Below are 27,674 nucleotides of genomic sequence, written 5' to 3'. Positions count from 1 at the left end.
CATCATAAAAATTATGCCATATGGCAGAGATTAACATTATAAGACCGTTTTCTACCATTATTCTATGTATTTTAACTTCTAAAATTCAAATAAATAAATAAGTAAAATAATAAAACCCTTTGTTTAGGCAAAATTTCATGTTCAAGTTGTTCAGTGAATTCAGTGTTGACCGAAGCTCGGCTGTTTGGTTTAAAAGTGGCTTGTGTTTGAGCTGTACTTCATTCATTACTAGGTAATCGTGGTAATTGTGTCTTTTTATCCCACAGTTCTTACAATTCAGACTTGTGATTCTGAGGAAAAAGTCAGAACTGTGAGATATAAATTCAGAAAGTGTAATATTAACTTGAAATTTAAAAAAAAGTCAGAACTGCAAGATATAAAATCAGAACTGCATGATATAATTACAGAATTGCAAGATATAAACTAAGAATTCTGGTGGAAAATTCAGAACGGCAAGATATGAACTCAGAATGTTGTGATATAAATGTACAATTGTAAGATGCAAACTCAGAATTCTGAGGGAAAAAAAGTCAGAATTCCAGATTTGAGATATAAATAGAGAATTTCATGACAGAGACTAAGAATTCTGAGGGAAAAATCAGAAGTATGAAGTATAAACTTGGAATTCTGAGAAAAAAAAATCAGAATTGTGAGAAATAAACTTGCAATATCAAGAAAAAACAGAATTGTGAGATGTAACCTGAATTCACTATTAGATTCACATTTCTGAGAAAAAAATACTTTAATACTTGCTAGATATACAGTACACTGAGTCATGAAAATTGCAAGAAAAAAAGTATTTTTTTCCTCTCAAGTGTTATGATTTCTCTCACAGTATTTCTTCAAAATCATAATTTTGTGTTCCACAGAAGAAAGCAAGTCTTGAGTTTGGTACGATACCAATCGTAATGATCAAATTTCAGATTTTGTGTGTCATTCATTTACTTAGAATGAAAACATATTGGATGAAATAAAGTAAAATCAATAAAAATGTATATTGATAGCATAATTTAATAGAAGAAAAACACAATCTCATGTGTGTGTTCCACTGGTAAACCCCTGGGGTCCTGTGTGGCCTCAGGGACGGCTGCAGCATTGAGATGCAGCTTGGCAGGCTTTTAAAGATAGACTGCAAGTTTCTCCCTCCGCTGCCGCTGCACTCAGTGACCTGTACGTGGGTCATAAATTCCAGCACAGAATGCATAACAACAAGCCCTCCTGCAGCAGTGCTCTCAACGCAGCCTAGCAATCAATTCAGTGGTGTGTTAAAGAAATAGTTCAGCCAAAAATGAAATCTCTGTCATCATTTGCTCACCCTCATCTTATACCATGATGTTACTCCTGCTTGTGGAACACAAACAAAGACGCAGCATATAAGTATCACAAACTAATACGACTTTAATTTTCATTTCCTTTCATTCTCTTATTCATTTTCTTTGCATGATGAGCAGATGATACAGGTTTGAACTGACACAAGGATAAAATGTGTGTGTGTGTGTCAACTGTTCCCACATCTTGCATTGCTCATAATAAAGTTTGTTTTCAGACCAGGCCTGTCAGAATGAAGAACTTTACAACTGATGTAACATCTGGGTCGGACTCAGCTCCGCTGTTGGTGTAAATGGGTTAACCCATATTCCACAGCAAGTGTTCATGGCCTAGATCACAATCGGGACTAAACCGAGATCTGAAGCTGTGTGGCACTAGTAACCAAGGTTATAAGTCACATATATTTTGAACACAATTTGCTATTAATGCCAAGTTTGGTCATTAGAAATGGGTCATATACAACAAAGTATTCAAAATGGTTTTCTGGTGTGCCAGGACACTGTGGCTTTTTAATGGCTGCTCAGAAAACACACACACACAAAAACATAATAATTAGAAAGTGGCCCTTAATTTATTTTTTAGGTGAACTGTTTCTTTAAACTGGAAAGAAATGCAGAACGAAGCCCAAGTGTCCACAACAATACTTCTATTGATCCCATTCACAGAGATTCAATAATGTTTACTAGTAAATCTGCAGTTATTATGGGGTTCAAAAATACAATATAAGTGGTTAATTCATTCCTCTAAAATCCCTGAGAGCAGAGTACCGATACTGAACCTTTCCAATTGACTCGATAGGAATTTTCATCCAAGTAAGATAAGAATCAATCAAGCACAGATCCAGAGATGCCAATCGCAGCCAGTGCGGAGGTCAACAGTCTGCAATTGAATGCATTAAACACAGCAGACAGAAGACTGAATCAAGACTGAGATCAAATCTTGATTAGTTGATCCTGCAGTGGGAGCTTCACTAGAAGACTATGTCATGATTCATTTGCAGTAAGTGCACATCATTGCCATTGAGAAACGCAGACTGCAACACAAACCGTAGCTTTAAAAGAGGCTTCTCTCCTGCTTACTGTTACAGCTGGAATGCAGTTATGTTTTACTATTGCATCGCATACATACAAGTCTTTGTCTTGATGCTGTGGGAGGAGAGTGTGAAGGTGACATATAACTGGTGTTTCTGAATCTGCTCTTTTTGTCCCCCTTTTCTTGTTTTTCCTAACATTGGTGTTATTTAACAGTCATCCACCTTTTCCTTCCAAGACTGTTAAGAAAAATGTCTCAACTAGGTAAATGTCAGCATGCTTGGTTTATCATTTGAGTCATTAGTCGTTTTGTGAATTGTTCATAATTAATCTGACTGTGAATATATGAAAGTCTTTCTGCGATGCAGTGTTGAATGAATGAGTGTTAATCAACTTTAAAAAAAGTGTTTTTAATTTATCAGATACTTCGAGGAGCTACATCTTATTCATTTATTTGATGTGAAGGTTTCACCTCTCTCTGTTGTCTTAACGTTAAGCATTTGAATGTTATTATCCCTGTCAACAGTCTTTAACTGAAAGTAACTGAATTGTATTAATAATGCAGGAAAGTGAATGTGTTTTAGGGTGGCTAAAGAGTGTCTGATTCTTTAGTAGGCATTTTTATGACAGATCCCTCTGCATTTTCTACTTGCATCATAGTTTTGAGACAGTTTAACTGAATATATGTTTATGATGATTTTTCAACCCTTTTAATTCCAGCTTTCTGCTTACATGTTTGAAATTTTCTTGTAGTAAAACCTGTAATATTTGACATATTTATTACTTAATTTTCTGTGAAGCCTGAGAAAGCAGGATGTTTTTTGGTGTAGTTCGGTGAAGGAATCTGCAATAATGTAGAAGTAAAATATTTGTTGCACTCCAAGTATCTAGTGGCTTTAATACAGCGTCACTGTGTACCTGAAAAGGTTTCATAAAGGGGGGTTGAATATCTAATAAATTAATTTTAGAGAAAATCTGAAGTCCTTCTCAGCTCTCTTTCTATATGCTGAAATACTTGAGAAATAGGTTTGCTTTTTTTGCCATTTGATTGGACATTTTTTTATATGTGACCCTGGACTGCAAAAACAGTATTAAGTGTAAATATTTGGCTGAGATATAACTATTTAAAAAATCTTGAATCCGAGGGTGCAAAAAAAATCTGAATACTGAGAAAATCGCCTTTAAAGTTGTCTAAAGGAATTCTTGGGAGTGCATATTACTAATCAAAAGTTAAGTTTTGATATATTTACATGTCAAAATATCTTCATGGAACATGATCTTACTTAATATCCCAATGATTTTTGGCATAAAAGAAAAATCTTTAATTTTGACATACAATGTTTTTTTTTTTTTTTTTTTTTTTTTTGGCTATTGCTACCCCAGCCACTTAAGACTGGTTTTGTGTTCCAGGGTCACATATAATGCAAAGACATTGTACTTGTAGTTTTTGCTTATTTATGAGTCTTATAATTAAACTGGGATTTAATTAAAAACACACTTTTAAAGTGCTAATGTGAAACTCGATGATTGGTCATTTTCATGAGCACGATACTTATGACATTAATGTGTGATGTTTTGTTTCAACACTGGCAGAAAATTGTTCAACATTTAGCAACTACAGTTTAAAATGGAGTGATGAACACGCAACGCAGTATTTCATCAGATTTATTGACCTCATTAATATACAAATCAATATATTTGCAAAGGGTTTAAAAATGTGCACTGTGGAATTTAAAAACTTAGCTACTTAAAAAATTTCAATTGTTAGATATATGAAATCACAATTATGAGATCTTATTTCACAATTATTAGAGATAAAGCTGCATATTTCAAGATCTATATTTACACCATATTTAATTTTTGTCAGAAATGAAAACAAGGCTGTGATTGAAGTACAGTGTGTAATGGATTGTACTGTTGTTTAACAACATGTGGGAAAGAACTATTTGAAACAACAATAAAAATGATATGATCGCACGCTCAAGCTGCACTTTTGTGTACTTTTGTACCTTTAATGTTTTCACTGTAGGTACCAGAATGTTCCATATCTTTAAAAATGCTTTTGTACCTTTTTTTCTGAGAGTATAGAGCTTTATACAGTGTGTACCACTGTAAAAACTGTAAATCTATTCCTCACAGACTAGTTTTTTCTGCCAAAAAAGCAGTATGCCATCTAATCTGACTATAAATCTCTATAAAGTCACAATTACCTTTTTTTTTTTTATCCTGTGGCAGAAGCAGGCATCCATACTGAACAAGGTGAAATGAGTTACCAGATATCCCAGGTTCACATTAGTCTGGGGTTTGGACTGACATTGAAGCATGAAAACCCAATAAAGTCTTTCTTTCACAGATTTCGTCTTCAGGCTGAACCTCCAGTGACCAAAGAACTTTTGAAATCCATCACTTCACTTCCTGCTAAATATGACAGCCAGTCAAAAAGTGCGTACAACCATTTCATCTTGATCTACGGGACACACTTCTTGTAGAGAGTTGACCTGGGTGGCCACGTATGTACAACCACCACTATGAAGACCTGCCAGGTTTCCATGAAGGGTCTGTCGATACATGAATGTGAGCAACTGCCTATCGACGGAGGCGTCTGTCTTCATCAAGGGTGTGGAGGTCAGTGGCTAGGCAAGCTACTGCAAAAGCAAAACAAATCAACTGGAGAGGGGCAACAGCTTCAGCAGTGCCTTCTCCAACCGAGTCACTGAAATACTGCGCGACAACGGTGAGCAGCAAGACATCCTCTTCACTCCAAGCAACATTAGTGGTTATGACGTGTGGCTCAAGTCACTGAAGAAAATTCCTGGAGTGGTTTCCTACGCCTTGAGCTCATTGCATATGGTGGTGAAAATCAACCCAGCTAGACGAGCCAGTCTTCAAGCGGCCTACAGCAACCTACTGCTTGCTCCTCCTGCTGCAAAGTGGCCCATCGTGCCAATAACTGTGCAAGCAAATGCAACGGTCATCAAAGTGTTGATAGCAACTGCTGCCCAAATAAGCCAGGAGTAGCCATGTTGATCATAACCGTGTTGAGCACTAAGGGATTATAGGGAGACTATTTCACTAAAACCTATGGTAATTTGAAAGTGTTCTGAGGAAACAAAGCGTATGAGACCCCTGTATTTTCAAACTGTGGATCTGGATCAAAGAACGTAAGTGGTTATGTACGCGAAACCTTCGTTTCTGGTTTCTGTCTTTGTTGAACTTGAAATACTACAGATATCTGTTGTTTGTACTTCACATCATGCTTGTCTTACAGGCACTTGCGATTTGAGGTGTGGGACCGCGAGAACCAGTATGATGATGATCTATTAGGAAAGGGTTCTCTTGTCCCACACGAAGGAACAAATGTACAGTCGTCGTTTAAATTAATCTCATATACTGCAACATGTGGCCCAAGTCTTACAGGGTCTGTCTGTGAGAAATATGCTCCTGCACCGGGTGGTGACGGTGCTCTAAAATATTACCAGCCCTTTGGAGAATAGCCCTTTTCATTTAAAAAATTGAAGGATTTTGGAAGAAATGTCCCATTTCTCTAATAATACAACTGCAGAATGTAAAGATAATGTAAAATACTGATAAAGGGCCTTCTAATAGAAGGTATTTGAAATTTTTTGCGAAGATACACATTGAAAACAGTTACTATAAATCAAATATCATTAACTTCTAGACAAATGTACAAAACTAATTTCAATAAACACCTAAAAATGTTTAATACATAGAATTTTATCTGTATTCAAAAAGTATTCTTCATTTGTTTTTTTTATTTCAAATCTATACAAATTCTGAAAAAAAAAGCTTTCAGATGCAATAAAATTTTCTAATCTATTGTCTACCGCTCACTTCAGTCAGACTTTAGGTTGATGGCTGTTTTTGTTCACTCAATGAAGTGAGGTCTTAGATTTGTGAGCAATAATAACAATTAAACTAATGTTAGAAAAATAGTAGGGAAATTATAAAACTGGTTCTGAGGAAATGAAAAACACATTTGATTATATTACATATGTTCATTCATTGATGGTTTTAATTAAAATGAATCACTTTCAAGGAATGCTGTAGAAAGTGTTACCTGTCATCTGGTTGTTAAGTGTAAGTAAAATAAATGTAGCAATTCTTCAGATTAAATGCATTACAAAGACTGACATACTTTGATATAGATTTGATAAAGATTAAATAGATAAATATTTCTGGCAGGCCAAAAATGTAATTGCAGGTTTTCTGAGCCAAACAGTGCCCTCTGTAGAACAGCACATGATTTACACATTCAGTATCTCCTGAAGGCCTTCTGCTGTGTTCAATAATTTAGGCCCAGTGCTTTAAGTGGGCTGGTACGCACGGGTACTCACTACCGCCACTTCCAAATATAGCTCTTGAGCGTACCACCACCTCTCTGTGTGCCCAGAACGTGCTTTTAGCATACCGGTATGTTCATTTGGACATCTGTTTTAAGAGAGGTTTAAATCATTTGCCTTCAGAGCACCCTTCACAATGCATACTTTCCTAATTCTTCCTAGCTCGGAGTATGGAGCGTGATTCATTTGAACCAGTTCGGGAGTTCGAAGCAGCTTCGCGGATCATTTGAATCAGTTCGAGAAATCGGAGCGGGTTCGCGAATCATTTGAGTCAGTTCGGGAGTTTGTAGCGGGTTCACGAATCATTTGAGTCAGTTTGGGAGTTCGGAGCGGGTTCGCGAATCATTTGAGTCAGTTCGGGAGTTGGGAGCAGATTCGCGAATCAAATCATTTGAATCAATTCGGGAGTTCGGAGCGGCTTCGCGGATCATTTGAATCAATTTGAGAGTTTGTATAGGGTTCACGAATCATTTGAATCAGTTCGGGAGTTCGTAGCGGGTTTGCGAATCATTTGAGTCAGTTCGGGAGTTCAAAGCGGGTTCGCGAATCATTTGAGTCAGTTCAGGAGCTCAAAGCGGGTTTGCGAATCATTTGGGTCAGTTTGGGGATCGCGAATCATTTGAGTCAGTTCGGGAGTTCAAAGCGGATTCGCGAATCATTTGATTCAGTTTGGGGAACGCAAATCATTTGAATCAGTTCGGGAGTTCGTAGCAGGTACGCGAATCATTTGAGTCAGTTCGGGAGTTCGTAGCGGGTTCGCGAATCATTGGAGTCAGTTTGGGGATCGCAAATTATTTGAATCAGTTCGGGAGTTCGGAGCGTGATTCATTTGAGTCAGTTCGGGAGTTCGGAGCTGGTTCGCGAATCATTTGAATAAGTTTGGAAGTTTGAATGCAGTAATGCAGTAGCTCTTTCTAAGGGTATTTTTTCAAAATCCTTTTGCACATTTTATTTATGTTCAGTAGTTCTTTCTAGCTCAAGCAAATCCACAAACTAATAAAAGGATTTATTATTAAGGTTGCCTGTTGACTTGCTGTATATAAAAGCCCTTCAATATAGTTGTTGTTACCTCAGGGTATGAGGGGAATCATAAAAAAAAATGGCAATTTTTTTGGCTATAATAGAGTACCGGCAACACTTTTGGGCGACTTAAAGCATTGTTTAGGCCCAAACCTCCCAAAAGCTGGTTTGTGTGTTTGTGCTGTTAGTGAGATTTATACATTAAAAGCCTTGTGGTCAATAATGTGCTATTATTGAACCACCAACTGACTGAGCATGGATGACTGAAGAACATATTTAAAGCCAAATCAAACCGTCACTATGCAATGGCATTTAACATCATTTTATGCATGTTGCGTGATTCTTCTTTTACAGAAATATTTGCCTAATATATATATATATATATATATATATATATATATATATATATATATATATTAGTGGTGGGCATATTTTTTTTTTAATCTAGATTAATCTCACTGTAATCTTGGAATTAATCTAGATTAATCTAGATTAAAATGGCTCATTTGAATTCTGCCAAAGGCATTCAGAATATGTGTGCTACCCAAATGAAACAATGACTAATAGTAAGTCTTTTAGAATGGGTTTCTCAAGCTAGGTGGTGCATTAGACCAGGGGCTCATCTCCTGTTTCTAAAATGCATCACAAACTGCTTGAGAAAGCTGTAAACTAATTCCACATTGCACAAGGTGCAAACAACCCTACGCCTGTTTCACAAATACTCCGTCTACAGTGCGTATGCGTTTCATATTTTTTTTACGTACCGATGTTAACGGATTCCAGCGTTCATGCGGTTGCGGTCCGTCAGTGCGAGTCTTGTCGAGGTTTCCATTGGGAAGCTTCTTAAAAAAAAACTATTCCCTTAAGCAAACCCGGCAGCTTCATATGCATCCATGTTAGCACGTAACGTTTGAACATGTAAAATTTATTTAATTGCACATGGACAAAAATGTTATGTGTACAGTATATCTTTATCTTAGAGTGGGATGTCTTTGTCTAATTTGAAGCGATTTGATAATGGTATTACTTTTATTCTTGACCATATATTCTTTAAACCAGTTAACAATTGTGAGCTCTGTGCAGTCAAGACAAGGAACTGGGGCACAAAGATGCATTGAAGATCCCTCCCACAGATAATTTGCTCTAGAATCTTCCCTTTGGGAGAAGTAGTTCAAACCAAGTAGTTTCCAACCCATTTCAAGTAGTTCAAACCAAGACCACCAGATAACCAGCTCAACCAGGAATCGCGATTTAATTAGGGGTAGGTTAAATAAATGTATGTCTGAGGGGAACTTACTGTCTTTTATAAAAGTTTAGATGGTATTTGTTTTCATCTTGCCTCAGTTTAATGCATATTAAAGTTCATAAGTGCAGCGCTGCTTTGTTTACAGCAGAAACCATGGAAATGCATTAATCGCCACCTGCTGGCCTAGAGTGAATCTGCGTTTTGTTCAGATCATCTGCTGTTTCTGTTTCATGCAGATATTTTTCATGTATAGTTTCATAAAACTGAAGTCAAATTTTGTGTCAAAATTATTGTCTTTGCTTTATATTTCAAAATTATACAATATAATTTAGATTAAAAACTGCTCATGTTGCATCCATGCAGCATCTTGGTTTGAATCATGATTAAAATGCAGTGATTGCCTCTCTAAATGTTGTTATTTAGCAGATGCTTCTATCCAAAGCAGGAAAATAGAAGCAATCAGAACCAAAAAAGGGCAATAATATGCAAGTGCTATTAGAATATTGCATTTAGCATACGCTTCTCCAAAGCAATTTACAGGTTATTATTTTTTTTTTACTGGTATGTGTGTTTCCTGGGAATTGAACCAACAACCTTTTGCGATGCTAACATAATGCTCTATTAAAGAGTTATATTTCAATTTCACAAAGAAACATGCAGCATTTTGTCTGTTTTGGTGCTTTCAAATATAAGCATCTTTCAACAAAAATCACTTAATGCACCTTTAAGTTTCTTTTGAAAATACTTAATTATAGTAAACTGGTTGCAATTCATGTTGCCTTTAAACACCTGGACACTCAGTTTATATGCAATATTTACACTGTAGATTGCTGTAACGACAGTGTTAGTGTATATGTATCATATATATCATAACTGTGACATTTGGGATCTGAGGACAATTCCCTTAGGGTACCTCACACCTCTAATGACTAATAAGTAAAAAAATAATAATAATAAAAATAAAAGATCGTAAAAGTTCTTAATGGCATTAGATCGTTTGTTGCGACTTATCCCGTAATTCATTTAGAATTAAATAAATCCGCAACGATCATTTCGTGGGGCCTAAAAGAGGCTCCTGCTCTTAAACAAACTACAGTTCCCTAGTTATCACTGGGAGCGCTGCGGAGACGCGCTGTACAGCGAGCGAGCGGACTGGGGGAGGGGCGGCAGGTAAAGCGAGACGGCGGCGCATGCGCAGAAGCGCTCCAGCCCTCTGCATCGCTCCCCTCCCCCCACCTCTCTCTCTCTCTCTCTCTCTCTCTCTCTCTCTTTTTTTTTTTTTTTGCAGCATCAGTACCGCGTTCGGAATAGCATTCGTGTGCTGGAGTCAGAGCGCGCTGCGGGGCATCACTGCACCGCCACGGAGGACACACCATCACAGAAGCAGGAACAGGGAAAAGGCAAAAAGGCGTGAAATAGTGCAGAGGGGGAAGAACAGCGCGCCCTTTTTCCCCTGAAATCATCTAAATCTGTGGGAAATTAAACAGGACCCAGACATTCGCCTATAATAGATCCACGAACGCAGCGGACATCTCAAGCGATATTTTTGGCCAGCACGGCGGGGAAAAATGAAGGATCGCACGCAGGAACTACGAAGTGTAAGTCTGGATTCCTGATGCTTTATCCTTCATCTCCTCCCATTTCCTCCGTCTCCTCACCGCAACCGGGCGTCAGCAGCTGACATCTCACTGCTGCTCGCTCACGGCTGAGCATTTATGGGCATAAGCAGGGGTTTCATACATTTTCCGACGTTTTTTCTTCACACAATCACATATGTAACCGTCTGCCACATCGCGCGTATATTACCGTTTTTAATAGCGGCTCACACGCGCGCTCTGTTCCATGTGCGATTGATCGATTTATTCATCAAATCGGGTTATATGGCGTAATTCGCGAAATGAGCCCCCTACATTAGCATGCATGCAAACAGACTACCTTTGATACATGTCGCCCAGGAGCGTGATCGGCTGCGGATAGTTAGCCAGCATCCTCCTCGGATACGCACCATCCCAATATCTAATTCTGTGATCACCGCATCATTAATTATTGACACCGATTTTTGTCAAACGAAAATAACATACACCACTGACTTGTTCCGTACCATAATAACTCTTTTAGATTTTGCACCGGGGAATTTTGAGCATCTCCACTAAAGCTCCATTCTTGATGCATGTGTACATCTTCATCGGACGCGTTTGGATCCTTGGGTGGGATGTGCAATTATTGCAGCACGCTTTGTTCCGTTCTTAGCCATGATGTTAAATTTGAAAGGATGTAATATTGTTGCATGCATCGCCCAAGTGAGCTTAACAAATGCAACATGGCTGCCAAAAGATTCCCATTTGTAGTCGCGATGGTATAGCGACTTAATTGCTTATTTAGTGATTTCTATTTCAGTAATATCGAAGGTGGGCCTTGAGGCTTTAATGCGTCGCCCAGCCTCCACGAATTTTCCGTCGCCGGAGATCAATGAAATATCGTAAAGGAAACGCCTGAACCCAGTGCACCGCACTCATCAGTGAATGCGCGTGTGGTGCGCTTGCTAAGGAGCGAAAAGGGAGAGGAGGGGGGGGGGGGTTGAGTGTAAGAGAGATATGTACATTATAATGTAAAAAAAAAAAAAAAAAAAAAAATTATATATATATATATATATATATATATATATATATATATATATATATATATATATATATATATATATATATATATATATAGCAACTTCACAATCCAACCCAAAAACGCGCGTCTTCCCAAAAGTCCGGAATCAGCCCGAGACTTCCCTTACTCCCCCGGAGACCCGGAGCATCTGATACCAGCCTTTGCTTATCAGACGCAGCGTAGAAATGTAATCTACAGATAATTGGATTTGGAGAATTTGCAATTATACGTGATGCGCGCATTCACTGTACGCTGCTGCCACAGTGCTTTTAAACATATATGTATCATTAGTCTTGCTTCTAAAGGTGTTAATGGCTCAACGCGAATCTGATGCGACATGATTGGGCAATAATCACATTTTACGTAATCATCAACATCACTGTGACGTATTGGTCGCGCGGTGAGGGAAGTGCACGGGTTACTTGGACTGTGGGCGTGCGCAGGGCGAGCGTGTCCGTGCAGAGCAGGGACGAGCAAGGATAAATCAGACGGAATTCATTGACCTTGCCCCTTTCAGTATTAGGTTTCAGTTGTATAGGGGAGAGATCTGACATTAAATGAATGAGTGTGATTGAATGGGATGCTTGCAGCCTGAAGTATTTCTCGTGATAACGGGTGGGGATGCATTATGCTGCAACAGTGGCAACATTTCACATTATAAAGACTAGATTAATGACTCCGATGAAGAAGTCCACATAGCAGACTCGTTCTGATAATTAGCACACTTAATTTCTTACGAATGCAATGGCAACTGCAAGAAGGGTCCTACAGAAAATGGACCAGAATATCAATGGCAGATCATTCAGATAATAGGCCTGTGGAGACCGGGCTGGTTGTCACACGGGAGAAAAGCTTTATCTCAATACTTATAAAGTTTTGAGTCCATGTTTGATCAAATCTTGGAAGCCAAGACTTTAAAAGCATCAGCAGCCTATACTGAAATTGACTTGAGAAAGTAAAATATTCACCAGAGGTCTCACCTAATATATATCTGAGATAATATATCTTATGGTCTACAACAAAGTAGTGATGTGATGTCTGTGATATGGTTCATGTCAGCATTAGTGACAGAGCAAGCATGCATGCAATATATATTATTATTATTATAGTGTATAGTGTAACAAAATGATTCCAAATCCTGATACTAAAGATGCACAATGTATTGCTGTGCTTCACTGTGCCCTGTGATGTCCTTGAGAGAGGCAAGGTTGAATGTCTGTGTCTCTTCGTCTCTCTCTCTTTCTTTCTCTGCCTCTCAGCTAACCGGCTTCAGTGGGAAAGTCATATTTAACACTTCTAATGTAAATGATATGAGGCAGTGAGCTGTGCATTATGAAGTGTGAAACAACTTTTGTTGTGCCTTCAAAATTAGGGATCACCTTTTACTCATTCCAAACCTACTACTGTTTGGTCAGTTCGTATTGTAAAAAAAGAATGAAACATTTCTCACAATATCTTCTTTAAATGTACCACAGAAAAAAGTCACAAGTAAATGATGACAGAATTTGCATTTTTGAAGTGAACAATCCCTTTTAAGAATAAGTCATCATGTAGACATGTTCGCAGACTTAAAATTACAAGATATGCCAAGATGCTAGTTTAAGCTCCATGTTGAAATATTGAAATGTTTGAAAATACTGAACATGCTCAGTATGAACTTTTCTCAAATCAGCTGAATGTAGGACATGGTTTTCCACATGAGTTGTGTATTTCAATTGAGAAGAAGAAGAAAAAAAACATGAAATGTTGAAAAAACCAACACATGTTTGTTTGATGTTAAGTGCATCAAAATGAATAAACAAATGAACAAGCAAGCAAAACAACATGAAAAATGTATGCAAACGAGTAAGTACCAATAAATTAGGACCCCAATTAATATGGTTTGGAACCACTGACTGTTGTCGAGTGTTGAATTTCACAGTATTTCTAGAGAAGAAGGCATAAAGGATGAGTTTATTTGAATATGTTTTGTATCTGGCATGATGTCCAGATAATAATTTGAGATAGTAATAAACAACAGGTGTGGTCTTACTGGAAAGTTGGCAACCTCTTTAACTCAGAAGCGCCAGATTATGTGGCATCACGTACTGTCTCTTGCCCAGTTTTGTCCAGAAAAGGAGAGGTCAGACACATTGTGCTAATTGAAACTAAACGAGTGCTAACAGAGCCCACAGAATATAATTCAGCTGCAAGTATGACCATAGACAGGTTTTGAACTCTAAATGGCACATTTTTTAATTCATTATATATTAGCTCCTAAATAATAATAATAAAACTGCACAAAAATCACTTCCTTTTGATGTTAGCATTTGTTTATATCACCAAGCAAAAATAACTAATGCATATCTGTAGAAATATATTAAAAAGAGCATGTTTGGTTGCATATTATTATTTAGTGATTTCATTAGAATGGCCAAGTGAATATGTCACTTACCAGGGTTAGCCATAGACTGCAGGAAAAATAGTAACATAATGAACTTAAAAGTTGAGCACTATATTAGTGCATAAGAAACCGATTTGATTGCCAAAAATATGTTCTAGATCAGTTCGGCCTAATATAATCAAAACGGCTGATTTGTGACTTCTTCCAGTTGATCAGTTGCAAACCTGTTAGATACTCCGAATAGTTTTTTTTTTTTTTTTTTTTCCCGAGCATGTGTGGGATTAATTCTCTGGACAGATGGGATAGAAGCAGGGAACCCCGGTAGCCGACGCGACACACAGAGAAAGTATCAGAATGATAAGCAGCGAGCATCGCTACAGCTGACTTGCAGCAAGAGCTGAGCTCATGGGGAAAGTGAACTCAGTAGGTGTCTTGTCAGCCGACGGGACCGGAACAGGTAGATAATAATTGGCAGAGAGAGGGACAGGGGAATATACGGCTATGTATGTGAAGTTGGCCGCTGCCCAACGACAGATGCAACAGATAGGTCACGATAGGTCACGGATGGGAGGGAGGCGGGGGCTGTTTCCAAGCTGGAAGAATAAAGCACTGCAGGTACGGTGGCGGCCAATGAAACTGCAGTAGGGTTAGAGAGGGAAGTGGAAATTTCCCAAATCTCTGATGGGGGAATTGGAAGAGGACATAAAGAGTAGAGAAAGGAATAAGCAGGGGTGGCCACAGGTACTGTAGCAGATGAAGGATAAATGAAATGCATCATAAAGACATTTTTTTAGGAGATAAATGAAGGTTTTTAAGAATAAGTTGTGGGGTTATTGCACTAAACGAACGTTGCGTAGATTTGCTGACGTGCAGGAATTGGGTAAATCTGCTTCCTAATAGTATAAAATGAATTTTGAGCACCGACACTGGGTTGGGAGCCTAGACTGATTTGGTTGGCTTTTTTTGCTTTTACAAAACTCTGCAGAAGATAGTGTTGTAAGTATTTTCAGAGGTTAAACTGAAGGCAAAATGATTCCGAATTTGTTAGTGATTTGAAACTGATTCTGTCAAAAAGCGACTGTGACTGCTGGAATGGTTAAATGTTTAGATCTAGTTGAAGGACTCATGTCAGAGGATTCTTCACAAACTACAACCAGATTCAGCAGAAATGTGGCCATGGATGCAGACTATACATGCTAACTATAGTTTAGGACTGGAAAACTTCAAGTCAAGTCAAGTCCCCTCTATTTATATAGTGCTTTAAACAAAATACATTGCGTCAAAGCAACTGAACAACATTCATCAGGAAAACAGTGTGTCAATAATGCAAAATGACAGTTAAAGGCAGTTCATCATTGAATTCAGTGATGTCATCTCTGTTCAGTTGAAATAGTGTCTGTGCATTTAGTTTTGATAAATTATTTATTATTATTTATTATTTATGAAAACCGATCCGATTAGACCAATCAGATGAAAGCAGCGTTTCAGCTCCGCCCACAAGTCCGAATGAAATATTGAAGCCATAAACCGAAATGATCAAAACATACACGGACCAACTGTCTTGTCCATGTTGTCTCACTTGATTGAATCCTCTTCTTGAGACTTGAGTCTCTGACCTTCTGTAAGCCCCGCCTTGTTCACACAATGATTGACGTGGCGCGAGGGCGGGGACACGTGATCGGCTCGGAATGCATTTTCAATGTGCACATTGAGTTTTGCTACATTCATTGCAGGACACCGAATGAAAATGCAATCGTAAGTGTCTTGACTGTGAGTGTTAATGCAATTAAGAAAAATAGCATTTAAATGATCATTTTGCCACAGTTTTTGCTTTAACCTGTTAGACATATCTAATCATTTCTGTAATACATTTTCATTTTAATTTTGCAACTTATAAAGCTTTAAAATTAATATTCATTTTACATATTAAAACTGGTGTAGGAAATGGCAAATGAAAATTATGTAATTTCATTTTCATTTTCATTTTGCACCAAACGTTGCACAGATGTATTGGAAAATGTAAATGTAAATACAGAAATGCATTGCCATTTTACATATTGCATTGTCATTTTGCATATTACATCCCAAATTGAATAATGCTACCCATATGCTTCCATAAACTTCAGGCTGAGCTTTGAAGTGAATTATAGTTGTTGATCTTTTGTTAATACCTGAAGCATCAGCTTCCTCATGGTTTTAAATGGCACTTTAATTCTGCATGAAAGACCTGAGACCAGTCTTGGACATTTCCACTAGACGTGAAGACATCTGCATGTTTTAAAGCATGTTTTTATGTAGTACTACTGAATAAGCCACATCTAACTAATATGATACATCACAATAACTGTAAAATTGCTGGAGATGGTACAGTTGTAACATTTTAATTTGAGCAGATTTACATTTGTCATGGACTACTGATATTTTAACATTCAAGCATTTACAGTTTTCATGTCCGGTTGTGTTCAAAAACACATAAAACATGCTCAGAAAGGGATTTGTGAATTACATAGCGACCCCTGTAGGCCACCGCATTCACTGACAATTGGTGACGGGATTCGTAAGAACCATTCTGAATCTGGTTTAACGCAACTGTTCACTTTTTTAATGATTTCATGATCCGTTCTATTAGTACTTTGTTAATAAACTTCATTGGCATTTACTACACAGAGCTGTAGTTCACTGCAAAGCTACACAGAATCTCATTCATAATGGGCAATGAATTGCCTGTGTATATCATTTAAGCAAGAAAACTCATGAACAAAATACAAGTCAAAGTTAATTTATTTGGGTGAATACAGCATAGTCTATAATATTTACATACATGTAAACCTGTTTAACAAGCATTTTAGAAATAAAAATGTAACATTTAAAAGTAGCATTTTAAGTAAAGTTTATTCAACCTTTCTCTGTAATCGCTTTTTGCCAAAATAATGGTAATTCGTGTGCCGGTGTGTCACCGAAATCAGAGCCGAATAAAGGGCCGCTGTTCGTGGGGGGAACTACAAATTTCACACCGTGGCCTTAAGTTTCATCCATAGCTGAAAAATGTCACAATATGTTGCATTGCATAAAATAATAAAATTTACCACAGTAAAGTCTTAATAAATTAAATAAAATGTATGCTAACCTTTATTGTTTAGCGGAAGAAGTGCACCTGATCGGTGGCGGGGATGAGAACCGCTCTCTCTCCTGTAGCGGACACAAAAAGCCTGTGATCAGACTGTAACTCAGTAGCTGGGTTGTTTCATGGGAGGCAGGCTCAACCCAGCGGTTGGGTAGAAAAAATAACCCAGCTATTTAGTTACAGAAAAAAATACCCAGCACCTGGGTAAAATATTAAAAACAACCCAATAAAATGACCCAACTGGCTAAACTCAGCATTTGGCCTAAGAAAAAAAAACCTGCAATGGTTTTTTTGAGTGTATGCTCCTCTTAAGTTTCTCAAAAGAAGTGTTGGACACATATTTTCAAGAAAACTGTTGATCCAAAAATGAAAAATCAGGTCTTTCATAATTTACTCAGCCTTAATCGTTACAAGCCAGTATGAGTTTCTGTATCATTTGTTTTGCGCTAATCACTCTGATTGATTGGATTTTTGTACTGATGTGCTGGTTACTCTTTGCTAATGCTTTTAAAGGACTAATGCTTTTAAAAAGCACAGAAAAGCATCATAAATGTATAATAAAAATCATTACTCCAAATCTTGACCTAATTTTCACTCTGTTCCTCAAACAAAGCTCCTATATGGATTCAGAGAGACAAACACATTGTTCACAATTTACATTGTGTTCTGTGGAAGAATGTCAGTCATATAGGATTGAAACAACATTAGGGGGAGAAAATGATATTGACGTTTCATTTCTGGATGGACTGTTCCTTTAATCGGTCTTAACATATGGGTGGGCGACCACTGAAGTAATTGGATGTTTTTTGTTGTTGCATTTGGTTGCTTCTCCATTAACAGTCTTGGTAATCACTAAAGAATTTAAAGGGGGAGGTCCTGTCAATAACATCAATAGTATTGATGCATTCATTTATTGATCCATTTTCCTCCACTTTTTTTGGCTTTAAAGAACTACAACACAAATGTAAAAATGCATTTTTGAAATATTTATTCCAACATCATTAACATACACAAATTCATTCACTAGCAGTTCACTTATGTTCATATGGCCTTCTGCTGAACTATTTTCCCTCAGATTTTGCTTAGTTGTTGTTAAAGTACTAATTGCCCCATGATACATGTGCAAGGACATCTGCTGTGCATCATACATGATAATATATGTACCATCTGTGGTTCATTATTCACACCACCTAATGGAAATTTCATAACATAACAGGATCATTTTGGCATCAAAATCAAGCGAGACTGAGGTCAGGTTGGCATTCGATGTTATTTAGACTGAATCACACTTTTCCCGTTCTAACCAGCACTGATTTCATATCTTTCAGTCCTGCATACAAAATACCACCCTGATTGGTAATTCCAATAGATTGGCAGGAATTGCCATGATGTAAACGTTGCAGGGTGGATTTATGCTTTAAATTGCGGTCTGTGAATGAGTCAGCAAGTTTGTTCGTTCTCCAGTGGCTTGCTGTCATTTGAACCAGATAGTTTTTTTCATACCTTAGTCATTATTGGCTAATATGAAAAGACAGTAGCTATTCCATTGGGATGCAGGAAGTGGTTTTATCAGCGCCAGTAAGGGGTCGAGGCGTCAGTCCCAATCGGCCCACAAACATGGCGTGTTTTTGTATGTTTCTTAGAAGTACCTTAGTTTCTTCGCCGCTGCAGTCAGAATTCAAGATCTTATTAACATGACTGATTTTACTGATTTTACTGATTTTTCAATATCATAAATATTTTTTCATGATTTGTTTCCTTTTTAAAGATTGAAATGGGCAAGGAAATTATTGAGTTGACATGTTGTAAGACTTTACTGCCCTTGGACACAGCTTTTGTGGCATGCAAGCTTATATTTTTCAGTCAAGTATTTAAATATGTATGAGTATATAAAATGTATTGGATATTGCATTGCCATAATTAAGGATGGCATTTGATAAAACTATCAATATAAAGTAACTTAACAAAAAACAAGCCATATTTTTGGAAGAACCATCACTTTGCTAAAATAATGACATATCAACAGCAACAATCATTACCTTGTATAATCATTATAATCATAATCTTGTAATGTCTTTATATTTATTATTTTATTTTTTTTACAGTTTCTATCTTAGTGTCACGTCTTTGCTCCAGATTTTTCTTTAGAGCATATTTTTTTCATTTAAACTCTACAAATATTTTTTCACTTTAGGTTATTTGTCTTTTTTAATGAAGACTTGTGTGGCACTATCAATAGCCCTTGATACATTTTTAGATTTATAGCCTTTTATTTGGCTTCTGCCTCGACTGATTTGTAAGGAATAGAGGTCCTTTGAATGAACATATATATATATATATACTTTCAGCTCTTTGACAAAGGACTCATCATCAGTCTATTTAGTTTCTTGTTATTAGCCTCGGTTTATAGCACAATTGAACCGGGGATAACCCCGTCCCTTGGGTGGAAAGGAGAGAATGTCATGCACCACTAAAAGACAACACAAAACACACACACACACACACACACACACACACACTATAATGCATCTTCCTCATCTATTATACACACAGTTATTGTCTGCTTTTTTGTTTTAACAGCCACAATTTTTTCATTAAATGGCCTTTGGAGAAATGCACATCATTTGTTGTTTCTAGACATGATGCAAAATATAATGCAATGTTTATTTTTAGCCATAAGGCATAATTTAACAAAATGATAAATTTAGGATGATTAAATATACATTAAACAAACTATGTTTTGCAAGAACTATAACTTTGCTAGGAATAATTTTGGTTGCATGGCACATGATTCAAAAGCAAAACTCTTTATAATATCTTTCCTGTTTTTTGCGGATTTTCTGCATCGGATTTTCTCTCTCGGTTTCACGATGGATCGCACATCATTTGGTGTTGCTAGACATGATGAAAGACTGAACACAGTGCCTCATATTTTTTTTTTTATCCCAGAATGTGGCATTGTATATCGAAAGAATCCACGGGTTAGAGCGGGAATGCGATTTACTTCCACTTTGGAAATATAATCACATTTTCCACCACTTCTCCTCATGTTTGTCAACAGAAGCTAATGCAGTATCATGAGGCTAAAGGAGGTTACTGTCTAATGCTGTAAGGACTTCTGATGCCTGTGGCCAGTGGCCATCCTCAGCGCAGATGGGTCAACGGCAGGGAAGCAAGATTCTGACATTTCTGCATTACCCCCGCACCTGATTTTACACCACACTATCCTGAGAAAACCCGACATAGATTCGGATGCACGTTTCCGAGAGCGTGTCATATCTACTGGCGAAGGTCCTGGTCACCTGCTTGGAAGGGGATATGTTTTTTAAACATCCTTTTTTCCGGTGACAACTTATTAACCTCCCCTCCCCCAGTGCTCCCTCTTTCCCCGTGGAGGTCTGTCTCTCTCCCCATCCCCCTCTGATTGCACTTTCCTGACCCTCCCCCTACAGCTGCACACTTATTCCTCTTGATTCTCCCTGCCACACATTCATACATGCTTGCTTTCACATCATAAACATACTCACTATTGCTCCATCCCTGCCAAGGCCCCCCCCCCCCCCAAATCACAGTGTGGGTAAATAAATCAAAGTATGAAAAAACTGAAACTGACACACATTCATTCCAAGGAAAGCACCACTTGAGCAATTCAGTGCGTTCTTGAAACTTATCAATGTGGGAAATGTATCTGTTAGAATAAAAAACACTGATGCATATTTCAAGCACATTTTAAAAAGTATTTCTTATAATGGGTTGCATGGCACATGTTTCAATAGCAACAATTATGCTAATTAAATCTTATCTCTTTATAATGCACTTGAGCAATTCAGTATGAATGTGGGAAATTTATCTGTTAGAATTTTAATAAAAAAAAAAAGGAAGGAATATTTAATGCACATTTTAAAAAGTTATATTTTATTAGCATTTGTTTGTTTTTTACATTTGATACCACATATTTAAGAACATGACATGATGTACAATTAAATCCAGTATTTTTTTTTTTTTTTTGCCACATTTAATCTAGAATTCAATCAAATGATCAGTTTAATGTGATTAAATAAAACCATGTTTTGCCAGAATTATCTTTTAGCTAGGAACAGTATTATTGGTTGCAGGACACATGATTCAATAGAAACAATCATGCTAATTAAATCTCTTTATAATATCTGTCAACTTGAGCAATTGAGTGAGTTCTTGAATCTTATGAATGTGGGAAATTTATGTCAGAATTATTTAAAATGAAATAAAAGAAAAATAAATCACAACACATATTCCATTCCATTTTAAAAAGTATTATTTTATTTATGCATTACATTTGATAAGAAATATTTAAGAACATGATGTACAATTTAATTCAATAATTATTTTTAGCCATATTAAGATATAATTCAATACAATTACAAATTGAATGTGCTTAGATATAAAACAAACTAAAAAAGTATTGGTTGCGTGGCACAGGATTCAGTAGCAACAATCGTGCTTATTAAATTTTGTCATCTCTTTATAATATCTGTCTTGAACAATTAGTAAGTTCTTGAAGATTATGAATGTGTGCAATTTATATATTATATACAAATTATATATATATATATATACATATCTAGATTCAAAGCTGAATTTTCAGCCTTATTTCTTCATTCTAATATGCTGCGTATTTAATTATTATTACTTAAAATAAATTACAAATAATAATAAAAATTGAAAGAGGCATATTTCATGCACAGTTAAAAAAAGTAATTTATTTATATTTTTCAATTAACTATAGCAGGGTTTGATACCTCACATTTAAAAAGAACCTCACAGCATTTTTAGGCGTTTGAAGGTTTCATATCATTGTTGAAGCTTTTTTATCATTTATTAAACAGCAGAATCAGCAGTAAAGGAAATGAAAGAAACTTTGTGACATATTAAAGCAATGCATGCATGTACAGCTAAATGCTTAAATGGCCAAGTCGTGTTTGTATTCCAATCACTGCGTGGGTACGACTACGCCTGCAGTGTATTGTGAGGACAGTTTTATTGCAGGGACAATGTCATGTCCTCTCTGCTGCACACCACCCACCAGTCCTTAACACCGCCAATAAAATGGCTAAAGCAAAATGGCTTCCTGTCTAGTTATGGTACATCTGGCTGGCAAAATATACCATTAACACCAGCAAGTCTAATATAAGAATATTTGACTATATTGATTCCATTTTTGGTAATTTGTACACGAGGTGGGATATAAATTCAGGGTCACTTAATCTCATGTGATACACCCATTCTTGCAGATTCAGCTCAGTTAGATGCTAACCAGCAGTGGCAACAAAGTCAACAAATTTCATTTTATCTTGACAGCATAAAAGGGAGGCCCTGAATAATTTAAAGGTAAATATCAGGGAAGGATCTGGATTCATATCCTCCATGCTACGTTAACATAACGGGTTTGTTTCCCGAGAAAGAAATGAACCCTGAATGTAATGTAAGTCACTTTGGAAAAAAAAAGCATCTGCCAAATGCAGAAATGGAAGTTGTTCATCTCAGACATTTTTTATGTAGGTGAGTCAATTACCTGATCTAACTTCCTCCTGGTGAAATAGGGCAACAGTGTGCCACTGGGATTTCTCACAATCTGATTCAGAAATGATAGTAATAAAATCCCTACAAAAGACACAGACACAGTTAATGAAAATCTATTTGCCCTGAGTTCAAGGATTCAGTTCCCACTGAATGCATGAAGTGATAAAATGTACCTTGCTTGGAATGTGACTTGCTTTAGATCAAAAAAAAAAAAACATCTCTAAAGTAATAAATAGTCTTAAATCACAGGCCGAAACATCAGCCCAATTTCTTTAGACATGGCTGTCCTATTCAGAATGACTCATGTTCAGCAAGATCTCTGTATACTTCTTCATATGCTGAAACATCAGCTTGTAATTAGCAATGCTAGCTAGATGATGTTGTAGCATGTTTTTCTATGTTGGCTGGTGCACATGCTGATCATCATACAATGCACTCATTCTTAGCTTGCATCCCAAACCACTGCAGGTTCCTGTTTTCAACATATGCATATTAAAGTGTATCTTTATAGTTAGGGTGTTACTTAGTATCTTTTGCTGCAATATTTTGTACCTATTCAGCTTGTATACTGCATTGAAGAGGCTCTTAACCGGTGGGCTGTCTGACAGGTTTGGTGACAGCAGAGGAAAAAACATGCTAAACTATATAATTATGCATAGTTAGGATAAAAATAGGCTTATAAACTTTTAAAAGGAGAATAAGTTTGCAGCATTGTTTCTTGTAGATGTCAAAGGCTATGGAAATTGCAAAAATATAGTTTTTAGAGCATAATTACCTCTTATAATTGGTAGAATCTAGACAGATGTCAACTTAGACAGGTCAAAATAAAATAGGATCCAAAATACATTTAATATGCCCTGCTGTAGTTTATGCATTTACAGACTTGCTACTTTTTGATTCAGTCTTTGCTATGTAAATAATTTTGCATATTGGTGAACCTACACAGTTCATGGTAATCTACATACTAGTAATATTAGACATTATAAATAAGTGCTACAGGTCACTCACAATCTTGATTTATTGTGTTTGTTACAGTTACAAGGTCTTTGAAACTAACCACATTAAACAGTCATGTAGTATGTAGTTTCCCCTCACAGCGGAGCTTGTGTTTTCTCACCTGTCTGTGGCCTGTACAAGAATAGGATTAATTAAAATAATTTAACCTCAAATAAACATTACAAAGTCCATGTATTTAATTCTTTGTTAAGTAGCCGTGTAACAAGCGGGTAATGTACATTCAGTCACTCATTATCGCTAAACAAACCCTCTCAGGGTGGTACAAGCCTAGATCCTGATCACCCCGACTGGGTTTATTTTGTGATAATGACCCTCTGATTGTATAATATCCCTTACTTAAAATCAATCTCAGATGTTTGCTGTGGTCCCAGATAGACTTTAATGACCTTGGGTTGCTTATGCTGTAGTTTTGCAGAGAATCTGTCATAAGGCTGGCAGTGAGTAGATGTGACATATCCCCAAGCATTCAGTGGTGCTCTTTTTTAAAAAGACAAGAAGCCAATGTATCATGTGGAAAAGATGACTCTCAAGGTTCTTAATAGTGTATTTCTATATTTGGATTGAATTGAATACGTCCTACCTTGACTTGAACCATAAAGGACATTTGTTTTGTGGATTTTGAGGAAAGTGTCTTTTCTGCCCTTCATTCTCACGGTTCTCATCTAGCATTCCTGCAAAGCATGAATAAAAGAACTGATAAAGTGAATACTTTGAATGTTGTTTAGGTTGCTTTGGATAAAATGGACAAATGTCGCAATAATCAGCCATGAAAGACTGGTAATGGGTTCCCATGTCCTTGATATGAATATCTTCCTCGTGTGCAAAAATAGCTTGCAGAATGCATTTCATAGAAAGATGTGTTTTTAAAAATGGAACTATTTTAAGGTGACACACCAGCTTGTGAAACGCCCAAAAAACAGCATGAGATGCCACACAATGGCCAAATGCAACAGCATGCTGTCAGCACGCTAACTATAGCAGTACTGCTGAACATATCAGAATATAAACTTACATTCATTCAAAAGTTTGGGATTAGTAAGGTTTATTTTTATTTTTTTGAGAAATTGCATTCAACAAGGCATTAAATTGAACCAAAGTGACAGTTAAAATATTTATAATGTTACAAAAGGTTTCAAGTAAATGCTTGAATTTAAATTCTTTTTTTTACTTTATGTTAAAAAAATAATCCTGAAAAATGCATCACAGTTTCCACAAAATATTAAGCAGCAATTAAAATAAATTAAAATACATTAAAATAGGAAAAGAGTATTTTAAATTGTAACAGTATTTCCTATTTTTATTGTTTTAGTGTATTTTTTTAGGAATGCATTTTTTATTTGTATATTTTTAATAAATTCAGCCTTAGTGAGCATAGTGAGATTAGTCTTACTGAGATTTCTTTTTAATTTTTTTGGGTAAAAATCTTACAGATATATATTAGGGCTGTCAATAGATCATGTTAAATCTAATTAATGTGACAATGTGTTGATTAATAATTGATATAATTAAATCGCAAATGGCATTTGCATGTACTTTTGTCTTAAATGAGAATGAATTAAGTAGACATTACAAAAAGTAGCTTTAGAAATGAATATTTAATTTGATTCAACATAAAATTGATTACATATAGGGTCTAATAGCTTAGGATACAACAGCCCAATATAAACTATGGAAAAGAAGATCATTTGAGACATCTCCGTTCATGCAATGGAAGTCATTGGTAACCAAAACAGCTTTGTTACCAACAGTCTTCAAAATACCTTTTTTTATATTCCACAAAAGAAAGTATGTCATTGAGGTTTGAGTAGATGAAGACATAATAAAAATTTTACTTGCTGCACGAGACACAACAGACCCGCTAGATTTAAATCAGCACAGCAAGTGAAGGATCGAACGCAACTGTCCTGAATGAGCGCAACTTCGTTGATGCCCGAGGCGCGGATATAGCGAGACCTTGACGGAGTGATGCAGAATGAAAAGGTTTTATAATCCCGCCCACTTAAAGCGGTACTAAACTGCAGTGGAAACGCAAACTGAGCCGCGCAGAGTCGTACCACACAGTGGAAGAGTGCCATATATGAATGGGTTTTGAACCATTGGTTCACACGATTAATCAAAACGCGGATTCATTCAGAAACTAAACACCGCTTTGTTGTTTGGAGACACACAACAATTCTCCTATGGCTTTAAAAGGTAATATATTCCCTGAAAAAAAGAGCAAAAACACATAATATTGTGTTTAAATATAACAATATCAACTTCTTATTTACTTTACTGTTGCCATAAGTCATATTTGCACTCTGTTTATTTGGGATAAAAACAGCACTCGTGTGATACAACTCTCCCTGCTAATACAGGAGCATTTTTTTCCCCAATATCTTGAATTTTTATGCAGTTTTTGCACTGCATCATATTTGGCAACAGTCAACTGTATGAAATGTAAGATGATGTACAGGTTTGGGGGTGGGACTAGTGCTTTAACTGCATTAAAATATTTTAATCGCTTGATTTTTTCAGAACCAATTCATCAAGTTAAACTGACACTCCCAATATATATATATATGGAGAGTCTATCGAGCCTATGGAGAGTCCACGTAAAACATGTAAGCCCATCATGTGCATGTGTGTGTGTTATATATAAAATCGAAAAAAAAAAAACTAAGTAGTCAGTTGTTCGATGACTAATAATGGCACCCATAATCTTCATAGCAAATGAATCCTAAGCTACTTAATTAAAAGCCGATATAAATCTCCATTCTGTTGTAGTCATTTCCAGGCTGACAGATTTTAAGGAAGCACCAAATAGATCTCAAAAACAATTCTCTAAAATGTCTCCCCTTGTTCGAGCAGAGAATCCTTTCTTGTCACTCAACAGCAAAAGAGATGAAAGCAGATATGAATAGTTTATTGCTGTCCCACTGTGAACCTTGTCTAACATCGTAGGAGATTTATTGTCTCCAAACTCTTCCCCCAGACCTGTGCTCTCCAGCTTTGTAAAATACGTCTTCCAAAAAAAAAAAAAAGGTACCAACATTTGCAGAATCCTCCATCACCCACACACTAACTACACTGGTAAAAGGCTTCAGGGGCGTCATGCACCCATGATTTTTGAGGGGGCACATGGGGGGCAGCACTGTATAACTGATAGAGGTTTATGTTTTCCTTTTTCCTTTTTATTCGAAATATTTCCAAACGTGTTAACTATATTAAGAAATATTATGATTCTCAAATATGTGTAGCCTATGTCCATTTTGCACCTTTGTTATTCGATCAATAAATGGTGATGGGAAAAGTAGGGCCCAGCACCACTCGTCACACCGACTTTTTACTTAAAGGTGCTGTATGTGCGTTTTTGTCTCTACGAAAGCATAAAAATGCCATAATATGTTTGCAGATATTAAGAAACAAAGATCATCTTTCATCGAAAATGTCATCTTTGTTTTGGTTTGTGAAACCCACCAACTGCCAGTTTGCCCTGTTGTATTTTGACAAATATCCCGGGTTGCCAGTTAGTGGAAAACAGTGCATTTAATTCAATTCATAGTCAAGTGCGCTCGTTCCTGTTGGTGTCATCAATCTGGCAACCTGACTGTCAAGCCTGAGTAAGAGGAGCCAGGTGAAAAAAACCTCTCCAATATTTTTTATTTGGACTGCAATACCTAGTTACACCACTCGGTGTCAATCCTACATACAGCACCTTTAAGTACCAGATATGGGCGTTATGCCATAAAATAATTTTATACGACTGACTTAGCATTTAATGTGAATTTAATAATAAGTTACTATTTATAATGCTTCAATTTTACAGAGAGTAAACAACATTTACAATATCAAAGAACATTTTCATTCAGTCTAGCCAGAGTTCAGCCACTACCAGTAACTCCCATTTAAACCACTGAAGCTGTTTACATTGTGGAATTAATATCTTACATTCATATGCACATCT

General features: G+C 36.6%; 1 protein-coding gene and 1 pseudogene across 1 annotated transcript in view; both read left to right on the top strand.

Annotated features, from left to right (window-relative positions):
• Window positions 1-4,624: 4,624 nt before the first annotated feature.
• LOC127978879 (perforin-1-like) lies at window positions 4,625-5,908 on the top strand (annotated as a pseudogene).
• A 4,358-nt stretch (window positions 5,909-10,266) lies between these two features.
• Window positions 10,267-27,674, top strand: part of LOC127979649 (syntaxin-1B) — a 44,107-nt gene continuing 26,699 nt past the window's right edge. Inside the window, exon 1 of the mRNA XM_052585239.1 lies at window positions 10,267-10,585. Within this exon, the coding sequence (XP_052441199.1) occupies window positions 10,556-10,585 (30 nt within the window). The 5' untranslated portion in view covers window positions 10,267-10,555. The remainder of the gene's footprint in view (window positions 10,586-27,674) is intronic.

This window comes from Carassius gibelio, chromosome B19 (genome assembly GCF_023724105.1).
Source record: "Carassius gibelio isolate Cgi1373 ecotype wild population from Czech Republic chromosome B19, carGib1.2-hapl.c, whole genome shotgun sequence".
NCBI classification, from domain to species: Eukaryota; Metazoa; Chordata; class Actinopteri; order Cypriniformes; family Cyprinidae; genus Carassius; species Carassius gibelio.
Note: the sequence above shows the minus strand (reverse complement) of the source record. Positions and strands in the feature narration are given on the sequence as shown.